Here is a 22,317-nt window from a genome sequence, read left to right as displayed (position 1 = left end):
GTGTCTTATCCACTGGCCAGCTGACACAGTCCTTGTCTTCAGAGTCAGAGTTCTTTCAACAGAGAACCCTAATACCAAGTGGCTCTTCAGACTTTCATTATGTTTTGTTGCCTGTTTGCTTCTGTTCTAATGCTCAAATAGCACAATTTTAGTTATAGATAATGCCAGGCCTCCACTGACTCTTTCTTTGTCAAGTATCTTAGTTTACATTCTCTGTCGTGTGGACACTGTCGGTCACCTCTCCTTGGAATTCTGTCTTCTCTAGGCTTCCCTGACTTTGTTTCTCTCTCTCCTCCTTCACTTATGCCTATTATCAATCCTCTTTGTGAGATCTCTATTAAATGGTGTAGTTTCTCAGCATTGTCTCATCAGCTTGCCTTTCTTGCCATCCTCACCCTGGCACCTTTATTCCTGTCCTTGGCTCTAACTATCCTTTATTTCTCCAATAGTAACTATCCCCAGCATTAGATGATCCTGCACCACATACACAAACAAATGCCTCGCTGGTGGCTCAAACACAGCTTTGCACATTATCTGGGCACATTATGTTCTCTTCCAAGCTTGCTGTGACTGCTCCTGTATTTCTTATTTCAGTTAATGGTGCTGTCCTCCACTTGGTCACCCAAGCATAAGCCTAAAGTAATTCCAGGCTATTCCTCCTCCATAACTTCTATAATCATTCAAACTACAAGTTTTGCCAATTTAATTTCCCAAATGGTTCTCAAAACTATCACGTTCCCTATTTGCTCAGCAATTACCTGGCTTTAGAGTTGAATAATCTCTCACCTAGACCATTATAGTAGTTTTACTACTGTTTTCTCTTCAAATGCACTCTCCTCAAATCCATCAGCCACCACTGCCACTTTGCCATACACTCAAAACCCCTCAGTCTGTGCACCATTGTCCTTGGGACTCACCATTCTTGTCTCCCCCCATCCTTCACCCAGCCTTACCTCAGTACCTTTGGTGCTGCTAACAGTATGAACATGCTATAATGTGCTATTTATTTCCTTGTGTTGCCTTAATTTTTCTCACTCCCCAACCTGGTGCCTGACATTGGACTGGCACTGAATTTTTAAATCTGTGGATTTAATTTGATCAAGTTGTTCAGTGTAAGCAATTTCAGGTTTGAAACTCAGCTCCATGACTATGGGATAGTCCTCATTTTATCCCTCATTTATGTATTATGCAGGTATGTGTCACACTAAGATGCCTTTCAGTGGTAACAGTACATGACGCTGATTCAATACGGAACTTGTCGCATCTGTTCTTGTTCTTCCAATACAATCCACAAATTAAAGATTAAATGAGGTTTCAAAAATCCCAAATCTGAGCGTGCTATTCCCCTGAGATTCTTCATGTCACTTTATGTGTCTTATGCTGAAATCCAAAACCTTCACCACATATTTGTTAGGGCTCAATGTATTATTTTTTTAAGATTTATTTACTCATGAGAGTGATCCCACAAGCAAAAGGGGCAGAGGGAGAGGAAGAGAGAATTCTAAGCAGACTCTGCACTGAGCACAGAGCCCTTGAGGCTCAATATCATGACCCTGAGATCATGACCTGAGTGGAAAACAAGAGTCAGGTGTGCAACATACTGTGCCACCCAGATGCCCCAGGGCTCAGTGTAACCTTCACCTTGACTGCCATTTTATCTTGTGTCAGTCACACTTCCCTTGGCCACCAGGCTCAAATGCCTTGGACTCCCCTTAGTTCCACAGATGTGCCCCATTCTTGCTCATGCATGTTCTTTGCATATGCTATTCCTTGCCTAGAATTTCTCTTTCTTCCTCTTCACCTGGAGAACTACCACATGGTCTTTAAAAGTCAGCTTCAACACTATGTGGTCCTGAGGGATTTCCCTAACATCTGGTCTTCAGAGACCCCTAAACATGTGCAGGCTGTACACCTGCAATGGTTCATGGGATGCCTTTGGGACAGACATGAAAGAGACTTAAATCTTTATTACGGCAATTTGCAGATAGTGTCTTGAAGAAGAGGAACCCCCTCCTTTTTTTTTTTTTTTTTTACTTCACATAAACTTGCTGCATTAGTTGTTGACTACCTTGTTTTATCACATTTCCTATAAAACACTTACCAATTAACTGTATTTTTAATTACTCATAAAATTAAAAAAATTTTAGATTCTGTCTCTCACACTAGATTGCACAACCTATTTGGGAAAGGACTGCCTTTGTCTTGTTTATCGTTATTCCCTGGAATCCTGCCTTCTGACCTGCCATTTGGGGACATTCAGCAATATCTGATGAGTGAAGTGACCTGGAGCCTATGGCATTCTGGCTCTTCTTAGGCTGTATTGGCCACACTCAGGGTCTTAAGCAAATGTTACTGCTGCCTTCAGCTATATACTCCTTGCAGGTTTATGTCTGTTTTTAGAGCCACAAAAAAGCCAACTGATCACAGTTTACTGGTAAAGTCCATAGTCTATACAATGGAAATGCCAAAGCACCTACTACCCAAGACATTTTGTAGTATTAAGCAATAAGAATCACTGAAAACACATTTTCAGCTTTAAAAGTATTTTACTTGTAATTATAAGCATAGTGTTTGCATTGAGCTGAATGGCAGATAGCGATAAAGTGTGAGTGTTTAATAACGTGCTTTATATCAGTGTATAATAGTGTACTACATTTTAGCAGTTTATTTTTCCTCTCTATTTTATAAGCTTTTCTCCAATATTATGATAAAGTCTCATACTCCTGACAACCTGACTCCACATTAAGCAGACTTCCTCACTGTGCTCAGAGACACAAGCCAGGTTCCCCTGGCAACCACAACTGCCTGAAGGTTTCTTAATGCTCTGCCTGTTTCAGCTTCACTTTATTTTGGCCATTAGTTTGGTAAAAAGAAAAAAAAATAAGAGTACTCAAATGAAACAAAACTGCCTTTATCATAATTAGTAATTTTTTACCTTCAAAAGACTGTCCCAACAAGTAGAGGCTTCTTACAGTGGTCAGAATGAGAACATCATCTTATAGGTTAGAAGCCCCAAGCTGAGTTCTGTATTCTGCTGTCATTATAGAAGTACCCTGCAAACCTCTCTACACACAGATAACATGTATATATATGAGACGTACAGGGAGGTCAAAAGTTCGAATTATTGGATTTGTACCAACTTGGAAGCTTCTTTAAAGTTTTTTACCTCTTTAAAACTGGGCATCTGGGTGGCTCAGTCAGTTAAGCGTCTGCTTTCAGATCACGATCTTAGGGTCCTGGGATCCAGCCCCACGTTGGGATCCAGCAGGGAGTCTGCTTCTCCCTTTTCTATTCTTTTTTTGTCCTTTCCAAATAACCCCTTCTATATATGTTTTGTCCTTCGGGGAAGAGTGGCTCTGTAATTGTTCCCTTATATGAAATCACTCTGTGTAATCAGCATATGGTAAGAGACAGAAACACCTGTGTTTGAGCTCAATTCAGTAATGTTACCAGCTGTATAAGCCACCTGTGTACTAAATTTAACAACAAAAACTAACCAATACAGTGAGTGCAAAAGGACAGACATCGTAAATACTCCTTCAAAAGTGTGTTGAACAGAGACAGTTGTATGTATTTTCAATGCATGAAATCATAAATAGGTAGTAGACAGAAAGATAGATGAATAATTCTTTCCTAGCTATTTTCCTTTAACATACTCTTTTTATTTTCTTTGTTGGATACTGCTTAGTTTTCAAACAAAATGTCTTCCTGGGTTGGTTTGGTGGTAACCTGGGATCCCTTTGGCAGGAAATGAGCTCCCAAACAACTGGAGATTTATCTGGAGAAGATTTGTCAGCCATCTTCCTAACAGAGAAGGACCCTCAGGCACATGGAGATTCCATCATTCCCATGTTTTGTTATCTTCTAAAGAAAATCTGCAATCAAAACCTAAAAAAAATGTAAGATCTGATAATACTTTTCAAAACACCAATGGCCCCAGGGTTGGAGAGATGTTGTGGGGGCAAAGAAGAGCTTTCCTGTTGTTCTTCGAATCACATTGCCAAGAAGAGCTGTGTATTTCGAGGTTGTAGTAAGATTCTGGTGGTCAAATGCCTTTTTGGGAGTCACAATATCTGAAACAAGGTGGAAGCTCTCTTCTGCGGTCAACTGATGAATGGAATGACTGTATAGGCATCCTGATTCCTGTACCCAGTCTGGAAAGGGGAACTTCTCCACTGTCCTTCAGTGGCTGAGTCCTGGCTCCCCTGTACAGCCAACTTTGGCCTTCCTTCCTTGTCTTCATCATCCCCTGGGTCTCTTTGCCTGAGGGGACATTTCAGCAGAATCTGACAGATATCCTTGGACTGGTGGAGTTATGCACAGAAATGATGATGACTGAACTTCTCCATGAGGGTTCAGGTTCTTGGGGGCTCTATAAAGAAGGCATCCCAGTGAAGGGAAAGTGGATTTGCAGGGATTAATAAAAGAGAAAGACAATGTCAACTCCCGGCCCAGCGCCGAGGCCTGAGTAAGGAGAGTGTCTTACTCATTGCAGGTAATAACCACGAAATACGGATAATACCTGAGATGCCAGTCTGTGTGTCATCTCAGAGAAGAATGAAAGGAACAGAATGAACAGAAATATTCTATTTACGTATATTAAATCGTTAATATCTGATGGCCCGGTCTTACTCTAATTGGATTGTTTTGCCACTTTATTTGGATGCGTCATTCAGAATTTCTCCTCTCTTGAAAGAAGACATGTCTTGAGAACGATGCCCACAGTAGCTCTAGACTTTATTATGAATAATCCAGATGCATAATCGCACTGAGGAGGCACACCCTTACTGCTAAAGCTAATCCGCACAGCTGCTAGTCTTAGGGCCGCCCAGGAGAGGCTGATTGAGGCTCTGGGTAGTTGGTGGTCGGGGAGCCTCGGCTGGGGGCGCGGCCCGGGCAGGGGCGGGGCGCCGGGGAGCTCCCCGCCCGCAGAGCCCGCGCGCTCCGAGTCCTTGCAGCGCACGCCTGGCTGAGCCGCCGCGGGCCGTGGGAGCCGCGCTGAGCCGCGCTGAGCCGCGCTGAGCCGCGGGGACCGGGCTGGGCTGAGAAGGTGCCTCATCCAGGGCGCCGAGCTGCGGGCGCGCCGCGACTCCAGGGCTGAGACCGCTGCGCGGGTCTCCGGGAGCCGGAGGTGGGCTTTGGGCTTTCGACTTTCTAGGAGCAGCCCTGGGGAGCGACGGCTCCTTGCTCGAGAGCTCTTCGTGTCTGGGGGCTCAGAGCAGCAGTCTGGGGACGGTTTCACGGGGCGGGGGCGGGAGGAGGGGTCGTACCTAGGAAGGGGTTGGAGGGGATTGCAGGAGCCGGGGAAGAGGAGCGAGCGCTGTCCGCTGTGCTAGTCGAGCGGGTAGCGCCAGGCGCCCGCCTTTTCCCGCCCCCGGGGACGTGCGCCGGGTGGGCATCAGGCTGGGCATCAGGCTGGGCATCAGGCTGGTCCCGGCGCCCCGGGCTGCTGGCCCCCGGCGCTGGCCCGTGTGCCGCCAAGTTTGCCTCTCCGGGTCCAGCTTCTCTCGCTCTCGCCGCCCCGCAGGTTCTGCCTCTGCTCGCCCTGCACCTGCGGCCGCCGGACCATGGAGTCCCCGGTCCAGATCTTTCGCGGGGAGCCGGGCCCCACCTGCTCCGCGAGCACCTGCCTGCTCCCCAACGGCAGCGGCTGGCTGCCCGGCTGGGCCGAGACGGAAGGCAACCACAGCGGCGGCTCCGAGGGCGCGCAGCTCGAGTCCGCGCACATCTCTCCCGCCATCCCCGTCATCATCACGGCTGTCTACTCCGTGGTGTTCGTCGTGGGCTTGGTGGGCAACTCCCTGGTCATGTTCGTGATCATCCGGTGAGTGCGGGTCCCGGCGCCGCAGTGGCTGGGGTCGGGAGGGAAGGTCCGCCTGGCGCCAGGACGCGCGGTTGGGGCTCCAGCCCGGTGGCGGGGCTCTGCCCGCGGTGCAGGACCTCGGAGAGCCCCCGAGGGCGGCCTCTTTGAAGTAAAGGATTCCTGGAAGAGTTTTGGGTGAGGGACTCTGAGGTTGCACGGGGGCGAATAGAACAGCCAGGGGAGTTTTGAGGCTTTAAATGACCCTCCCATCCCTCCCCCCCCCCCAAAAAAAAACCCTTACTGAAAACTATGGTTATGGAAAATATTAGGGTGTGGAGCAAGGTCAGCGTCTTCTGGAAAGGAAACTAGTTCCTTTGCCTGGCCTTTTTGCCTGGTTGCCCGCACTAGTTCGGAGCACTTTGTTCTGTCCTTTGCAAATATTTTTTAAGGTAAAATTCAAGCCCATTGAATGCACTGGAGATAATTCAGAATTTCCTGTGACTCATCAGATTGGTGTTACGGTTTATAAGCAAAAGCCGATATATCCTTAGGGTTGTTAGTATCCATCCACGCGCCATTTTAGTACTGAAATGTTATCTCATTTACTTAGAATTTCAGTGATTTTTAAAAAATAAGCCATCTAATATTTATCCTCTAAAGTGTGGATTGTGGAGGTTTTCAAAAATTGCTTTGCTTCTTATTTTCCATGGAGAGAAACTGATGATTTTATTTTATTGCTCTTTGGTGTTACATTGAAGTCAGCTTCTATTATAAACATCCAAATACCCACCCATATCTGCTAATTTTCTGGTAGGTGAAGTGATTTTTTATTTTGGCCTCTTTCAACAACAACAACAAAAAAGAAAAAAGAAAAAAGAAAAAAAGAAAAAATCTCAACTTTGCTTTCGATACTCTTTGATATAAATATTTCACTTTCTGGGAGAGTTAATGCTTTGGAAATACACCTTTGAGAGTGAATAAAGAGTTTACATTCCTTTGAAGAGTTCCTGTGAAATAAGGGACACAAGTCACTCAGAGTCACTGTTCATTGAAGTGATGAATAAAAACTACATCTTTAAAAAAATTCTAGCTTTAGTTTAGTTCTTTATTTATTATAAACCTTAAGAACATTATCTATAGCATGAGTCTTGGGAAATCATCATAATAAAAAATGCCCATTCATCTGTCTATCCAGGTTTGAGAATTTTATCTTCATCTGTACTCCAGAACTAAAACCCATCATTTAAGCTTCCAAATACACATTATAAAGCTCATTTCATCTACAATTAGCATTTGTAGCTTGGTAGCCTTGGTTTCCATGATTGTGTATTGCATTTTATAGGCATCCTATCTGTGACAAGTAAAGGCCACAGAGGGAGGAAATATTTTAAAAGCACATTGTTTTCCAAAGTCTTTAGTAATTTCAGGGCTGCTCTCCATTAGAGAGAAGATTATAGCAACCAAAAGAAAAGAAGACAGCTGTGTTCTCAATTACAATTAAAAGTTTTAGGAGATCTTTGGTTCAGAGGCTGTGAGTTTGTAATAAAACACTGCTACACAAAAAGAAGATGCTAAGAAAAGAAACAACTCTGTTCCTACTTATATCATATTTAAGTGCATGAGTAAAATGAATACATCTTATTGTTATTTGAAAGAGCACCTGAAGTTCTGAGTTTGAGAAGAGCTTCTTAGTTGTTAACAACTGTTTATATAGCCCTACAAAGTAGGATAAAAAGGAATGAAGAATCCTAAAATATGTGCAAAGACAACTCCATGGGGAACAGTAGAAATGTCAGAATGAAAACAGAATTATGTATATATTTTTAATATATTTTTTAAATATTCAATTTATTTATTCATGAGAGACAGAGAGTGAGAAAGAGTGAGAAAGAGAGAGAGGCAGAGACACAGGCAGAGGGAGAAGCAGGCTCCATGCAGGGAGCCTGACGTGGGACTCGATCCTGGGTCTCCAGGATCAGGCCCTGGGCTGAAAGTGCACTAAACTGCTGAGCCACTCAGGCTGCCCAAAAACAGAATTATAGATTAACTAGGACTTTTAATGGCGGATATGAATATGAAGAAATAGAAATGAAATATAAAAATATATAACAATTATATGTAATTATATATAATGAATAATCACCATTATAAATAGTAATATAGTACTCATCAATTGTTCATATATTTATATAATATATACAATATATAATTTTATATATGTGCTTCTGTGTGTGTGTGTGTGTGTGTGCATCCAAAAGATATCCAGGATCAAAATTTATTAAAAGATAAATTCAGCTAAAAATCCAAAAAAAGTTAGCTGGTTCAGGTAACATCATTCATCCTCCCACCTCACTCCCAACTGGTTGGAAATGAAGTATGAAAAGTGAGGAATCATCCTGGAATGCCAATGTACTGAAACATTTGTTTCCTTATATCTATAGCTATGAGGATTAAGGAGTATTTGGTATTGGTTAAGACTGAGAGATGCCCAAAGAGTTGAAAAATAAAACCTCAAAAGGAAGGTTAGTAGAAGTGGGTTTATTTTGCTCAGAAGAAGAAGGAACTGAAGACTTGAGAGAGGTGGCTAGTGTCTGCACACCAGAATTGAGAGCAGAACGGGAATACGGAATTCAAATGCAACTTTTATAATTGATGTTGAGGGCTGAGCAACATTGCTTAAAAAGATGGAGGACCACTTTTGAGGACACTATTTTAAAACACTGTTCATTGAAAAGGGCCATGGTTCAGTCATTTAGGACATCATTCTAGAGATGGGGTTTAGATGCTTGGATGTTGGGGCAGATGTAGTCCAAGATGGCCTGCTCAGACCCAAGGAGAAAGCTAGGGTTGTGGAAAAAGCTGTGACTATTTTTAGACCTGTCTTACAAATAGCTTTCCCATCTTGGATGCCTGAAATGCTGCCCAGTATCCTCTGAGTATATTTAACATTTCAAGGGTTTTCATCATTTTATATGTACCAACTACCATAACTGCCTAATATTAGGGCATAGGAACTTTTCATTGTGAAAACCTTATAACTAAGCACTCAGCCTCCCTTCTCACCAGGCTTTGGAGTTTTTGGTCCTGGGGTGGGAAGTTCTTACCTCAGCCATAGATCCCTGTCTTTGGCTTCTACTGACACCTTGGGTGTGCCCCTGGGTACAGCACTTAAGATCCTAACCCTGTGTTCTCTCCACCTCTTCCCATGTAGGTCACCTGTGGGGAATGCTATGATGCCCATCCACATTCACATCTCCGATCTCTCCAGGCAGTCTCACCTATGACATGACATCTTAAACTTCCATTCTCCCACAACTTCCATGCATATGGCTATTTCCTCCCGTAGCAGACATGACTAAAAGTTTAGGGACACTAAATATATGCCAGGCCAGTAAAGCTACCTACTTCATGGAAATCATTTTATTTACTCTTCACAACCATAGTTGTATTATCATCCCCATTTAACAGATGATGAAATGAAGGCAAAGTAAGATTAAATAAACTGACTAAGGTCACACATGCTGATTGTGGACCCCAAATGACACAGAGCCTGTGCGTCAGTTTGCTGTTCACTATACCACTTCTGCAAACCTGTGGATAATTTCTTGCCAGGTAGCCCTTTATTTTCTCCCAGACTTTCTTTCTTTTTTCTTACCTTGCCTGGATACCACAAACCATCGCCGCAGCCTCTCTTGACAATACACTCAGCTGCCGTGACTTCTTGTCCTCTGCGGCTGTCTTCTACTGAACCTTGACCCTGGATCAAGTCAGTGCCTTATATTCCTTGTTCCTATACCCAGTGAACTGAATGCTGGTGAATAAAATCCGTTTTATCTTTGTCTGGGCAAAGTCACTGCCTTCAAGTGTATCTGACCCCAAGTCTGCCTAGTTTTTCTGTCTCTCTCCTGTTTCCAGAAAGAGCCAATTCCTTTTCCCATTCCCAACAAACCAAACCAAAACCAAAACAACAAACAAAATCCAAATTAATTTAATGGGTGCTAATTCTCATGTCATCTTCTTGACCGTGTTTCATCATGGTAGCTCCCTGTGACACTAGAGTCTAGGTGCTGGGAGTGTTCTTCCTACATATGTGCATTGGCAGCCACCCTCCCTCATACCACACTGTCTCTGCAGAGATCTTTCCTTCTTTGTATCCAGGGCAAATCCCTGTTCCTGAGAGGTGAATCTCATCCCCTCCTGCTCTCCTGAGGTCTCTGCTGTGTTAGTTATCTCCCCTCTGTGCTATCTGCAACCTCACCACTGCTTTTGTCCCATAAGCATCTGGATATAGTCCAGCATCTGTCGTCTTACAAGTGATCATTATCCATCACCCTTCCATTTTTCTGAGTTCCCTTGGCTAATGTCTTTTCATCCTCCTTACCTGTAGGTAAGCTTCTTGGGGGGATAATCCTGCTTCTTCAATTTCTCATCTTCTATTCCTCAGACTGTGCCCTTGGGTTCCCTCCCTGGTGCTCCTTTACCAAAGCCAGAGCATCATGTTTCAGCCACTCGTTTTAGGCTGACTGTCCCTTGATTTCTGTGGAGATTTGGTATGCTCCACCAATCTTATGCCCCTTGCTTCCTCTGATAGCACCCTCCTTGACTTCCTACCACATCTTCGGGGTTTCTCTTGTCTGCAGCACTGATGCCTCTTCCTCTTGGGTTTCTTAATTGATCATATCTTCCAGAGCCTTTTCAGATCTTCTCTCCTCACTTTGCATATTCTCTGTATTAGTCAGGATTCAATCAGAACAGCAGAACCAGAAGGAGATGCACATGTGAAAAGATTTGTTGCAAGGAATTGGGTTGCAACCATGGAGCTGGCTGAGCAAGTCTGAAACCTGGGGGTCAGGCATCAGGAGAGGCAGGCCAGGCCTCTGGCCCCAGGTAGAACTTCTTTCTCAGGGAAGCCTCTGTTCTCCTCTATATTAGCATGCTAGGACTGCTATCACAAAGTGCCACAGACTTGTTGATTTAAACGACAGAACTTACTTTCTCACAGGGAGGCTAGAAGTCTGTGATCAAGGTGTTGGCAGGGTTGGTTTCTTCTGAGACCTCTCTCCTTGGCTTGTCTCGATGGCTGTTTTCTCCGTGTGTCCTTACATGGTCTTCCTTCTGTGTATGTCTGTGCCCTAATCTCCTCCTTTGATACAGACACCAGTCATATTGGATTAGGGCTCACCCTCACGACCCCATTTTACCTAGATTTTATCTCCTTTTACCTCTTTAAAGGCTCTATCTTCAAATACAGTCACATTCTGAGGTACTGAGGGGTTAGGACTTGAACACATGTATCTGAGGGACATAATTCAGCCCTAAACACTTCCTATCCCCCTTCTGTTCCCCTTAAGAAAACATTCTCAAGTTTCAATTTTCATAATAAGTATGTATATATGTTCTCTTTTGTTTAATTTGAAGAAAAACTATACTCTTATATGCTTCCTTTTAAGTTAAATGTAAGTATAAATAAAAAATTATTAGGACAAAAATAGCAGGAATCAAAATTTCTTAGCCCTCAATCTTTTAAGCTTTGCATTTTTCTTTTCTCATTAGCTTTCATTAATTCATTGCTACCACAATAAAGACCTCTAGGGGATCAGTCTTTTGCTACCCTTGCCCTGAGAGTGGACTTTTGTTTCCCTATAGTTCAGAGGGCAGTGTTGAAATTTCCTAAAAGTGGCAACTTTATCAGGGACTTAGAAAAAATAAACAGAGCCACAAAAATACTCTGGAAATGGTTCCATTTCCTGAACTCAAATTTCTTCTTCAAAGGCAGTCAACCTACCCAAGGTTACTGGGCACAAAGGTTGTTTTCTATAAGGCTATATGTTTTCTTGCTCAAAAATTGGGAGGCAGAATATTTCTTCTCCAAGCCACTGACAGATGTCCCACTCTGCTGAGACCATCTTAGCTTACATAGGATATATAGGCTCTGGTCACCCCTGAGTCAGTCTGAGTCCCCTGGTTGAAGTTGTATCAGTCTCAGAAAACTGTGTGGCTATCACTGAATTGAGGAGGTGGGAAGAAGTGAGGTGACCCAAACAGAGTGTCTGCTGCAGTGCCTGCCTCTTTTCCATCCAGGGTGTCCGTTTCTTGGGGAGATTCTCATTGCAATCACGGCAGTTGTATGTACACACACATTCCATATTCTCTCAAATGTCACTGTATCCTATCTTGGATAATATCACCAGACTACACCTAGAGAGACATTGAAGAAAAGGCAGAGGCATAGTGGTATAATTAACCTGGTGCTGCTCCCTATCTGACATCCATCTTACCTCAGACTTTGATAAAAAAATATGTTCTCATTTATCCTGAGTCCTCTCTTGGGAATAAATGTTGAACATTTCTTTTAAAGTAAGCATAGTAAAGATCCCTCCAGAAATGATTTTCAAAAATGCCTATCTTGCATTTCTCCAAGTAATTTTATTACTTGACAAGCTCTTAAAAGAGAGAATTTATTTCATTGCAACTGGTGATATGGATTCGCAAAATGGAATTTTCTTCCCTGTGGAACATGTGATGCTGCTGAAATCCGAATCCTTGTGATCTGTTTCAGAGACCAGAGACTAACCAGCTACACTCTCCTCCTCTCAAAAAATCAGAAAAAGAAAGAATTATAGAGAAATAAACCCTATTTGGTCATCAGATATAGATTTCCCAACCTTTAACAGACTCCAGGCAAAATTGTAGTCTTCAAAATCACTTCTTGATTCTGTTGACTTTATGAGACTTTACAATTTTTCCTGGTGCCTGTCTTAGAGTTAGTTTTAGAAGGGATTTATTTCTGGCTGGGAGATGATTGCTCCTCTCCATTAATCATTCAGCTGTATCTCTTGAGCAGCAGTATCTTTGTGTGAGCTGTGCAGTTGGCACTTTCCTCACTCCAGATTAACTTCTTGACATACTCAATTATCCTTGTCCTGGGGGGCTCTGCTTTTAGTGCCAAAACCTAAAATTGTATGGCTGCCGGACAGTCTTTCTTCTAAGGTTTCAGTGCTGAAAGTAATATAGGCTCAAAACTCTATTTAACAGAAGATTTATTCCTCTACAGAAAATCAGCCCATTTATGTTTGTTTGTATCTTTGGAGAGGATGCTGGCTTATGTCTAAGATAAGGAAAACTCATGTAAGAGAATAGATTTTAGAAGTGGGGATGATGTTATAAAAGGCTTGTGTGTGTGTGTTTAAACACTTACCCCTTCCCTGGCCCCATAGGTCAGAATTCAGGTGAAAGACAAGAAAAACAGATGGCACATGATGAATATGTGATGAATTGAGAGATCCCAAAGGAATTGGTCTAAAGGCGGTGAAGGAAGCCTTCAGATTAACAATGGTTAGTATTGTGAGCATTTAGAGATCCTCTATTACAAGGGGAACATTTTTCTGAGCTCCTGCTGAGTATTAACTTAACTTCACAAGACAACTAAACTCTCTCTGCTTACAGAGTTACCTTCTGCCCAGTGAAGGGGCCATCTCCTTCTGACAGCATGGAAGGGTAATCTTTAATCTTACCTCCTCTCTGCCAGCATTCTGTGGCTTCCCTTAGTTTGGTCAGTTTTCTGTATAAAATTGGAAAAATCATTTAAGGTATCTGTGCACTTCTAAGTATCTAGATAGCTGTAGGCTGAGAAACTACAAGTCAATCACGTGAGATTTGTAGTTTTCTATTGGGTGTTATCAGGCATGATAAACTCTCACCCTGTGTGCATAGCTGCATACACTAGAATATTCATTCTGGGTGTCAGGGCCATGCCTACAGAGGAAAAGGAGGTCCTGGGCACCAGCTATTGCATTCTCCAACCACCCTGCATGGACAGCCTGCCTCCCATGCAACACAAATGCATGTCTACCATTCTGACTGTACATCACTGCCAGTATGGTCTCTGAGGTTGTGACAGTCATGGAACTCAGGGACACATTCTGTCCTTCTGTTCTTTCTACCTTTGCCCTTTGCATATGGAAGAGTATTTCTGGGGAACTAAAGGGGCTTGACAGCTGTGTGAATCTATGGATTCACATAGTGAATGTGAATATAGTGAATATATTCAATTGCAGAGTCAGATCACTGGAAAAACAATGACTGAATTTCCTTTACTTCCCTTAAAAATTAATAAGCTATTGCCCCTTAGTAAGGAACCAATGTTTCAATAGCAAGTAGTCCAAAAAGACATAGCAAATTAATTTTATCGAAATGAACTGAAAGTTATCTGGAGAATTAATGAAGCAAACTCATTATGTTTTCAAATAAATTCTTCTGAAAATTCACATCAGTAAAGCCATCATTTAAAACATCATTTCTGATCATTTAAAACATAAAATCCAAATCTTTGTATCTGGAAAACATGCCCAGGGAAATGAATAAATCACGCTTGTTGGCAACACAGAGAAAAGAGTGTCAAAGCATGTCTCTTGTTAATGCTAGTCTTCCACTGTTGGTTTAAAAGAACTGCATTTTCCTAGGTATCACAAAAATTTCCTTCCATTGAACTTGGTGTGTTGAGGGTCTTCAGACCTGAGTGCAGCTGTAGTGCTGTGAGACAGTGAGTGGCCAGCTTCCTGTGGGCCAGGAGTTTTTGGTCACACTAGTTTTTTTCACCAGACCAAACAGCGATTCCTCAGGTGCATTTTGTTGGCCTGTAGGTATTTGCTGTACTAAAAGGGTCATTTCAGAAGAATGACCACTAGGGTGTTTGTTTGTTTCCTTCTTTTGGAGCTGTAGTTTAATGGCTACATGTTTTACTCCCTCATGTCTCACTAATTTGTGGTCTCAGGCAAGCCATTTAATTCCTCTTTACTCTGGCTCCTCACCCAAACAATGGGCACTGTTTGTGAAAAACTGTAACACTATAATGTACATGACAGCATTTGTTCATTGACGGCAGCATGTTAGTGTTTTATATTAGTATTATTTGATTCATACCCCCCTTTCTTCATATTCAATGTTTTTTACCCTCATGGCGCATACTTAACCACACTTATCAGAATGTTTTTCAATCTTTAGCTGCCGGAATAATTCATAGAATCACATTATTTCTCTAGTAAAATTCTTCCTTCCTTAAGAAACTTTGGAATGACAATCCTGAATTTCCTTGCTGATTAGCTATGGACTCTGAGAACCCCTGAGAATCATCTCTAAGACTGCTTATTCTTCAGAATAAGTAAGGGCAGTGGTATTTTATGGGACTGTCATACAGGTTAGGTTATTAGGACAGTGGCAGGTAGTAACAACAGCAATGATACTGGCAGCAGCAATAGTGAGTCTGAGGGCTGGCATCCAATGAGCTGTCATCAAGTACCAGTTCGTGTGCTGAGTACTTTGTGGGACTGTCTCATTTAATCATCATGACAACTTTGCCAGATAAAGTTCCTAAAACAGAATCTGTACAGACTATTCCCTCAATGGATGCTTAAAATGGTTTTGCCTATTGGTATTCAAGGTCTTCTGTGGGACCTGACACACTTTTCCCCATCCCAGCCAGGCTCTCATTACTGTAGCCGTGAAAGCCTCTCAATCCAAGTCCTCCTCAAAGTGCAAGATCCTGTCCGGGTTTTGTCTTCTTTAAAATGTGTCCAATCTCTTCACTGCTGATCCTTCCCTTCTGTCTTTTCCTCTGGTTCAAGTTGTAATTGAGCCAGTCAGTTGGAAATCTCGCAGGGGCATGGTCCATATATTGAGTTTTTCAGTCATCCTCAATGCCCAGGATATTGCTGTGTATGGGACAGAGACTTAAAAATGTGTTGAAATAATGAATGATGAAGACAGGGGAAGAAGCTTGAATATAACCAGAAAGAAGGGAGGGTGTGTGTATTTTCAGCATGGGGGACAATTGCAAATGAGAGCTAAAAGCAACGATTCAATAAAATGGAAAACATGTAATTTATTACATGTTAATTGTAATTAAATATATATGGTGATTACTTATCAAGATTAAGGATTTATTATGCTATCATAAAGCTAAAAAGGAGTTCCTGATTAAAGAAATATCATTTAAATTTAAAATAAAAAAGCACTCAGGCAATGCACTTCAGGAGCAGGGGATGCTAATAATTCAAGAATGAGCTCTTCTACTGCACAGTGTCTGAGCACAGCAGGCACATGGGAAGGACAAGAAGATGTGAGACTGCTGTGTCACAAGGTCAATGTTCCTCCTGCTGGTGCCTCATTTTTCTTGTGGCAAGTGCCAGGCTCTCCCAGGAACCTGGGAGAGCTCAGCAGACAACCTTGTTCATGTATGACTGCCAATCTAGAAGCCACCCCTCAATTCTCTGTAAAGAAAATACAGTAGGAACATCTTGTGCTAATGTGTGATGGGGAGCATTTCTTATTCCTGGAGATACCCTCTGCCATGTTGCCAAGTGATGACCTTCCTCATGACTCAGCACTCTAGGCCTCCTCCTGGCCTGCTCCCTACATCCTGTCTGGTACATCTTACCATCATTTGCAGGCTTATAACATTGACAAGTGTAGCAAGGACAGCCTACAGACTTTGCTCTTTTAGTGCCATATGCTCCTGTGGTGTGTACGCTAAAAAGTGCAACCACTTGCTGCCAGCCCACCTCCATATGAGCCGAAACTTCCCACTCAGATGGTGCCATTTTACTTGAAATACTTAAAAATTTTTGTAAGGCAGGGTGGATGAAGTGGAAAATAATTTCATATCTTATCATAGTAAGAAAGCTTACTTTTTTCCCTCAGGGGACATTTGACTGAAAGGACTAGCTACTATCTCAGTTTGATTAAATGCTAACAATACCAGAGTGCTCAACCAGACAGTTTGAGGGTGAGGGTCTTATTATCACACTCTCACAGGTCCACTGTGAGAGTCCACTGTAGTATATAAAAGTCCACTGTAGTATATAAAAGACTGTCAGTAAATATTTGTTGTACTCATAGTTTATTCACTACTTTGAATTATACCTTTGGTTCTCCATTTTGATGTGGTAGGTTTATAAGTGTCTTCCAAAACCCTAGGAGAGAGGCCTTGCCCTGCCACCCCTTCCAGATGGTCCCACTGAGCCTTTGCTAACACTAGAAACATCACTTTACTCACTTGAGTCTAACTCACTTCACTAATATTAGGTAGAAGACATAAATCTCCTGGCTAACCATGAGGAGCAGTTGTCGTGAGAATCAGATAAAATACATGGAGATCAAAGCACTGGCCTTTGTAAATTATAGAGTTCTGGGAGGGTTTAAGAATGCAGAAAGTGGCAACCAGCACCCAAGTTTGAGTCTTGCAATGCTTTTATAACGTATCACTTTGAGCAATGCACATAACTCCAGTGATTCTCAGTGGTGACTTCTGTAGAAAAGGAACTGATACCTACCAGATGAAGTTGCAATGGAGACTGAATGGGATAAATATGTGGGATGTACATCGGAGTCTGACAGAGGGAGTGTTTGAAATAAATGGTTACTAAGATTGTCATCATTAACATGAACCATCTCAAAATGAGAGTGATGCTGTGACATAGAGATGCTGGAAGATCCAGGGGTCTCCATGGCAGGAAGGCACAGGTATGTATGTCTCTAGGTCTCTGGTAGGTGTCTCTGGCCCTGAGCGATGGTGACAGTGGTAGGCTCCTACATGAATGGTCTGGGAAGAGCTTATTTCTCTGGGAGCAAGAACTTTTGCTCCAATTAGTATAGTAAAATTAGTGTAATTTGTAGACATTTCTGTTATAGGAGCTTATCTCTGTTATTCTGAGATTTGATGACAGGTTTGAATTCTTTCTAAGTTCAAGCCTTAAGCAATTTCATACATTTATTTGTTAAAAGTAGTTTTGAAAAGCTAAGAGAAAAATCACTCATCATTTTTTGATTACTTAAAGATGCATCTTATATATATATATATGTAATTTGCATCAATTTTTAAATTTACATTCTAGTTAGTTAATATATAGTGTAATATTGATTTCAGGTGTAGAGTTTAGTGATTCATCCCTTATGTACAACACTTAGTGCTCATCACAACAAGTGCTCTCCTTAATGCCCATCACCCATCTAGCCGTCTCCCTGTCCACCTCCCCTCCAGCAACCCTCAGTTTGTCCTCTATAGTTAAGAGTCTCTTATGGTTTGCCTCCCTCTCTCTTTTTTTCCCTTCTCCTATGTTCATTTGTTTTGTTTCTTAAATTCCACTTATGATATTTGCCTTCCTCTGACTGACTTATTTTTCTTAGCATACATGATACACTCTAGCTCTCTCCATATCCCTGCAAATGGCAAGATTCCCTTCTTTCTGATGGCTGAATAATATTCCATTGTATATACATACCAAGTCTCCTTTATCCATTTGTCAGTCAATGGACACGTGGACTCTTTTCATAATTTGGCTATTCTTGATAAAGATGCATATTATATTTTATCATACCTCATATTTCATACCATTCACGTTCTTCTAGCATGTAAGGTCACAGGCATCATTTTTACTATTATCTTTCATATTCAAGCTGAACCGTGGCTCTAACTAAGAACTAGGTTCTTTTTTTCTTCTTGTGGTAACTGATCGCTCCCACATACATAAGAGAAGGGGAGGAGTTGAAGACTATAAAATAAATTAGACATATTCTCAGGATTAGGAGGATTCCATCAATTATCTCAGGAGTTCTATGAGGTAAGCATTATATTTCCCATTTTATAGTTGAGAAACTGAAGCTCCATTTTTAGTGACCTCTCCAAAATCTAACAGCTGGAGGGAAAAATAAGGACTGGAACCCTGGCTTACACAACTATATAAGGCCGGGAACATCCATCTAACTTCATAAAATAAGAGGGGACCTTACTTCATAAAGTAAGGGTCACTAAATGTGACTGCAGAAGTCCAAGTCTCTGCCGACCACAATCTTTGATTATATCAGAGATTCTTGGGGAGAAAGTTGAAAAAAATAGGAGATTGGCTTGTAAGATGAACTTTTCAAACATAAAACCATATTAAATGAGCCAACATTTGAAAAGATAGCATTTCAGTCTTGCTCATTGGAAACATTTGCTCTGTCTCAGTAGGTGGACTTCCCTAGTTATCTGTGCCTTTATAAAGCCTATGCTCTGAGCATTGGCCATATACATTTAATCACTTATTTGTTTGTTTGTTTATTTATTTGTTTATGAGAGATAGCACACAAGCAAGGGGGAGGAGCAGAGGGAGAGGAAGAAGAGGGCTTACTGTTGAGCAGGGAGCCTGACATGGGGGCTCTATCTCAGGACCCTGAGATCATGATCTGAGCCGAAGGCAGATGCTTAACCAACTGAGTCACCCAGGCATCCCACATTTAATCACTTTCTAAAGCTTATAGGCCACATAATAATATGTGAGTGAAATCTGTAAAGGTAAAAGATAACATATTTTAAAATAAACTCCTCATTCTTCAGATTAAAGCACTGTTTAGATAGCAGAGCATCAAAATGGAAATCGACAGATACTGACTGTGCTATTCTATACCATGCCTTCATCCAAGCACAGACAAACCACTTCCTAGCAAGAAGAAAAGAAGAAGGGGAGAATTTGGGGGGAGGGTGAGAGGGACGCTGAGAGTGATCCTATGTGTCACACATTTTGAGTCAGGTCACCTACTGCATTTATCTTGGATACAACCATTTGGTTTTATTATCTTTATGTGACAGGACCTGAAACTCAGAAAAGTCATATACTGAATCCAGTCTGAGGATGATCTGACTTCATGGAAGACAACTCTGCCTCCCTGGAGAGCCAAAGCTGTTTGTCACTACATGTTAAAAGACATTTCTCATGGAAATTGATGCATTGAAAAGACACTCTAGCAGTGATCAATAATAACCATTGAGATGGAAAACTACTGAAAGCAGTAGTTTTCTATAAGACAGCTCTTTAAAAATGACCTTTAATGACAATCAAAGTCATACCGTAGGGGTATGGTTGAATTAATTATGATAAAGTCTACAAATCTGGGGTGTGTAGAAAGTAATTAACATAGATTTCCCATACATATCTTAGCATTTGGCCTCTGAAAACCTGCTGAAACTGTTTGGGATGCTTCATGCCCTATAGATCCCTGAGGGGGCATTCTCTAAGTAAACCAATCCTCTTAATTCAGTTTTAGTTGAGAGTGGAATTGTTCTAAACTTCATGTTATAATGCAAAGAATAATTTGGGTTTATTTTTATTTTTATTTTTTTAAATTTGGGTTTAAAGGCAATCTTTTTGACCTCTTTTGAAAATTACTGTCCCCTCGTTTGGAAGAGGAAACAGCTTACGTGCTTTAAAAATCTCTCAAGATGAGAGTATAGAAAAACTGAGTTATTTCTCACCTACTGTGCTAGATTACATTTCGTGTTGTGATGTGTATAAGGAAGAACTTAACATCATTTACATAATGCACTTAAGATGAAAAACTAAAGGCACACTGGCAAACAAAAACCAACAAACTTAGTTGCGTTTTAGCAATTGAAATTGAATGTGTTTTAAAAGTGAAACACATTTCAAATTTTCAAAAGACGTAATTACAATGATGGATTTCTCAAAATGACCCCGAGGGAAAGTTGAGTAAGCTTTATCTTTGTTTTATGCAGTGAAAGGGAAGTAATAAAGTATGTAAAAAATGCTTAAAGCCAGCAACTCCAGATAGGATTAAAATGAATTGTCCGTCACAAAATAAAGACCTGTATTATGTGCAAGTCTGTCAAAAAGATCTGTATATATATCTTCATATATTTATCTGTTATTTTCTTTACCTTTTTAAATTTAAATATATTTTGAACAAAGTAGAATAAAAGCTAAGTTAAGTCAGAGATTTTTGTCCATTTTTTCTACTACCCTTAGGATCTAGAACAGTCCTTTTACGTATTAAATGCTCAATAAGTATGTAAAGAATAAATGAATTAGAAAAACAAATTCAGTAAGTCAAAGGTTGTCACAAACATGTTTACCTCAAGGATTTGGCACAAAGATGAAGAGATATGATCTTATTTCTTGTCTTTTAGATACACAAAGATGAAGACAGCAACCAACATTTATATATTTAACCTGGCGTTGGCGGATGCTTTAGTTACTACAACCATGCCCTTCCAGAGCACGGTCTATCTGATGAATTCCTGGCCATTTGGGGATGTGCTGTGCAAGATAGTCATTTCCATTGATTATTATAACATGTTTACCAGCATATTCACCTTGACCATGATGAGTGTGGACCGATACATTGCTGTGTGCCATCCTGTCAAGGCTTTAGACTTTCGCACACCCATGAAGGCAAAGATCATCAACATCTGTATTTGGCTCTTATCGTCATCTGTTGGCATATCTGCAATAGTTCTTGGAGGGACCAAAGTCAGGGAAGGTAAGGGCAGTCATTTTCATCTCATTTTTAAGAACCTTACTTCTAATTATGCAATTCTTAATTTGCAAGTGAGTAGGACACATATCTAAGGGAAAAACTAAAAGGCAGTGGAAACGTAATGCCTAAATCCATGGAAGATGAGAAACACAACAGTTTTGTGCGTTAGGGGTTACTCAGCTATTAGAAATGACAAATACCCACCATTTGCTTTAACGTGGATGGAACTGGAGGGTATTATGCTGAGTGAAGTAAGTCAGTCGGAGAAGGACAAACATTATACGTTCTCATTCATTTGGGGAATATAAATAATAGTGAAAGGGAATATAAGGGAAGGGAGAAGAAATGTGTGGGAAATATCAGAAAGGGAGACAGAACGTAAAGACTGCTAACTCTGGGAAACGAACTAGGAGGGGTGGTAGAAGGGGAGGAGGGCAGGGGGTGGGAGTGAATGGGTGACGGGCACTGGGGGTTATTCTGTATGTTGGTAAATGGAACACCAATAAAAAATAAATTTAAAAAAATCTCCATTTCACCATTGTAACAACTTCATTTGGCATAGGCCATTAAGAATTGGGTTCACAGATGGACAATAGTACCCGTGAGCAAAATTTGGATTCTGAATATACTATACTAGTTCTTAACTAATGCGAACAGGATATTTGATGTTTTTCCAGTATTTCTAGGGTAGTGGTTCTCACCCTGGGCTGCATGTCGGAATCACCTGGGCACTTCAGAAAATACAAATGATCCTTGAATAGTGGTGGGCACCAGCCCCATGCAGTCAAAAATCCATGTATGACCTTTGACTCCCCAAACATAACTACTAATAGTCTACGGTTGACCCAGAGACTGGGTTACTGATAACATAAACAATTGATTAACACATATTTTGTATATTACATGTTTATATGCTGTATTCTTACAATAAAGTAAGCTGGAGAAAAGAAAATGTTATTGAGAAAATAATAAGGGAGAGAAAATACATTTATAGTACTGCACTTATAAAAAAAAATCCGTGTATAAGTGCACCTGTGTGGCTCAAACCCATGGTGTTCAAGGGTCAACTGTACTGCTGCCTGGGTCCCACCCCTCAGGGGTCTGGTTTAATTGACCTGAGGCACAGTTTGGGTATCAAGATTTTTTTAAAGATTTATTTATTTATGAGAGAGAGAGAGAAAGCAGAACAAGGGGGAGAGAGAAGC

The 22,317-nt window shown here is 41.3% G+C and overlaps 1 protein-coding gene across 2 annotated transcripts in view; it reads left to right on the top strand.

The window, feature by feature from the left end:
- Positions 1 to 4,973: 4,973 nt before the first annotated feature.
- OPRK1 (opioid receptor kappa 1) overlaps positions 4,974 to 22,317 on the top strand; it is a 30,162-nt gene continuing 12,818 nt past the window's right edge. The window contains exons 1-3 of one of the 2 annotated variants that reach the window (XM_025477732.3): positions 4,974 to 5,131; positions 5,528 to 5,824; positions 20,763 to 21,115. In XM_025477732.3, the coding sequence (XP_025333517.1) occupies positions 5,568 to 5,824; positions 20,763 to 21,115 (610 nt within the window). In that variant the 5' untranslated portion in view covers positions 4,974 to 5,131; positions 5,528 to 5,567. Of the gene's footprint in view, positions 5,132 to 5,387; positions 5,825 to 20,762; positions 21,116 to 22,317 lie in introns of those variants that run through there. The other variant, XM_035708350.2, reaches the window with a different exon arrangement.

The sequence above is a fragment of the Canis lupus genome, chromosome 29 (genome assembly GCF_003254725.2).
Source record: "Canis lupus dingo isolate Sandy chromosome 29, ASM325472v2, whole genome shotgun sequence".
In the NCBI taxonomy this organism is placed as follows: domain Eukaryota; kingdom Metazoa; phylum Chordata; class Mammalia; order Carnivora; family Canidae; genus Canis; species Canis lupus.
This window is presented reverse-complemented; position numbering and strand designations above follow the sequence as displayed.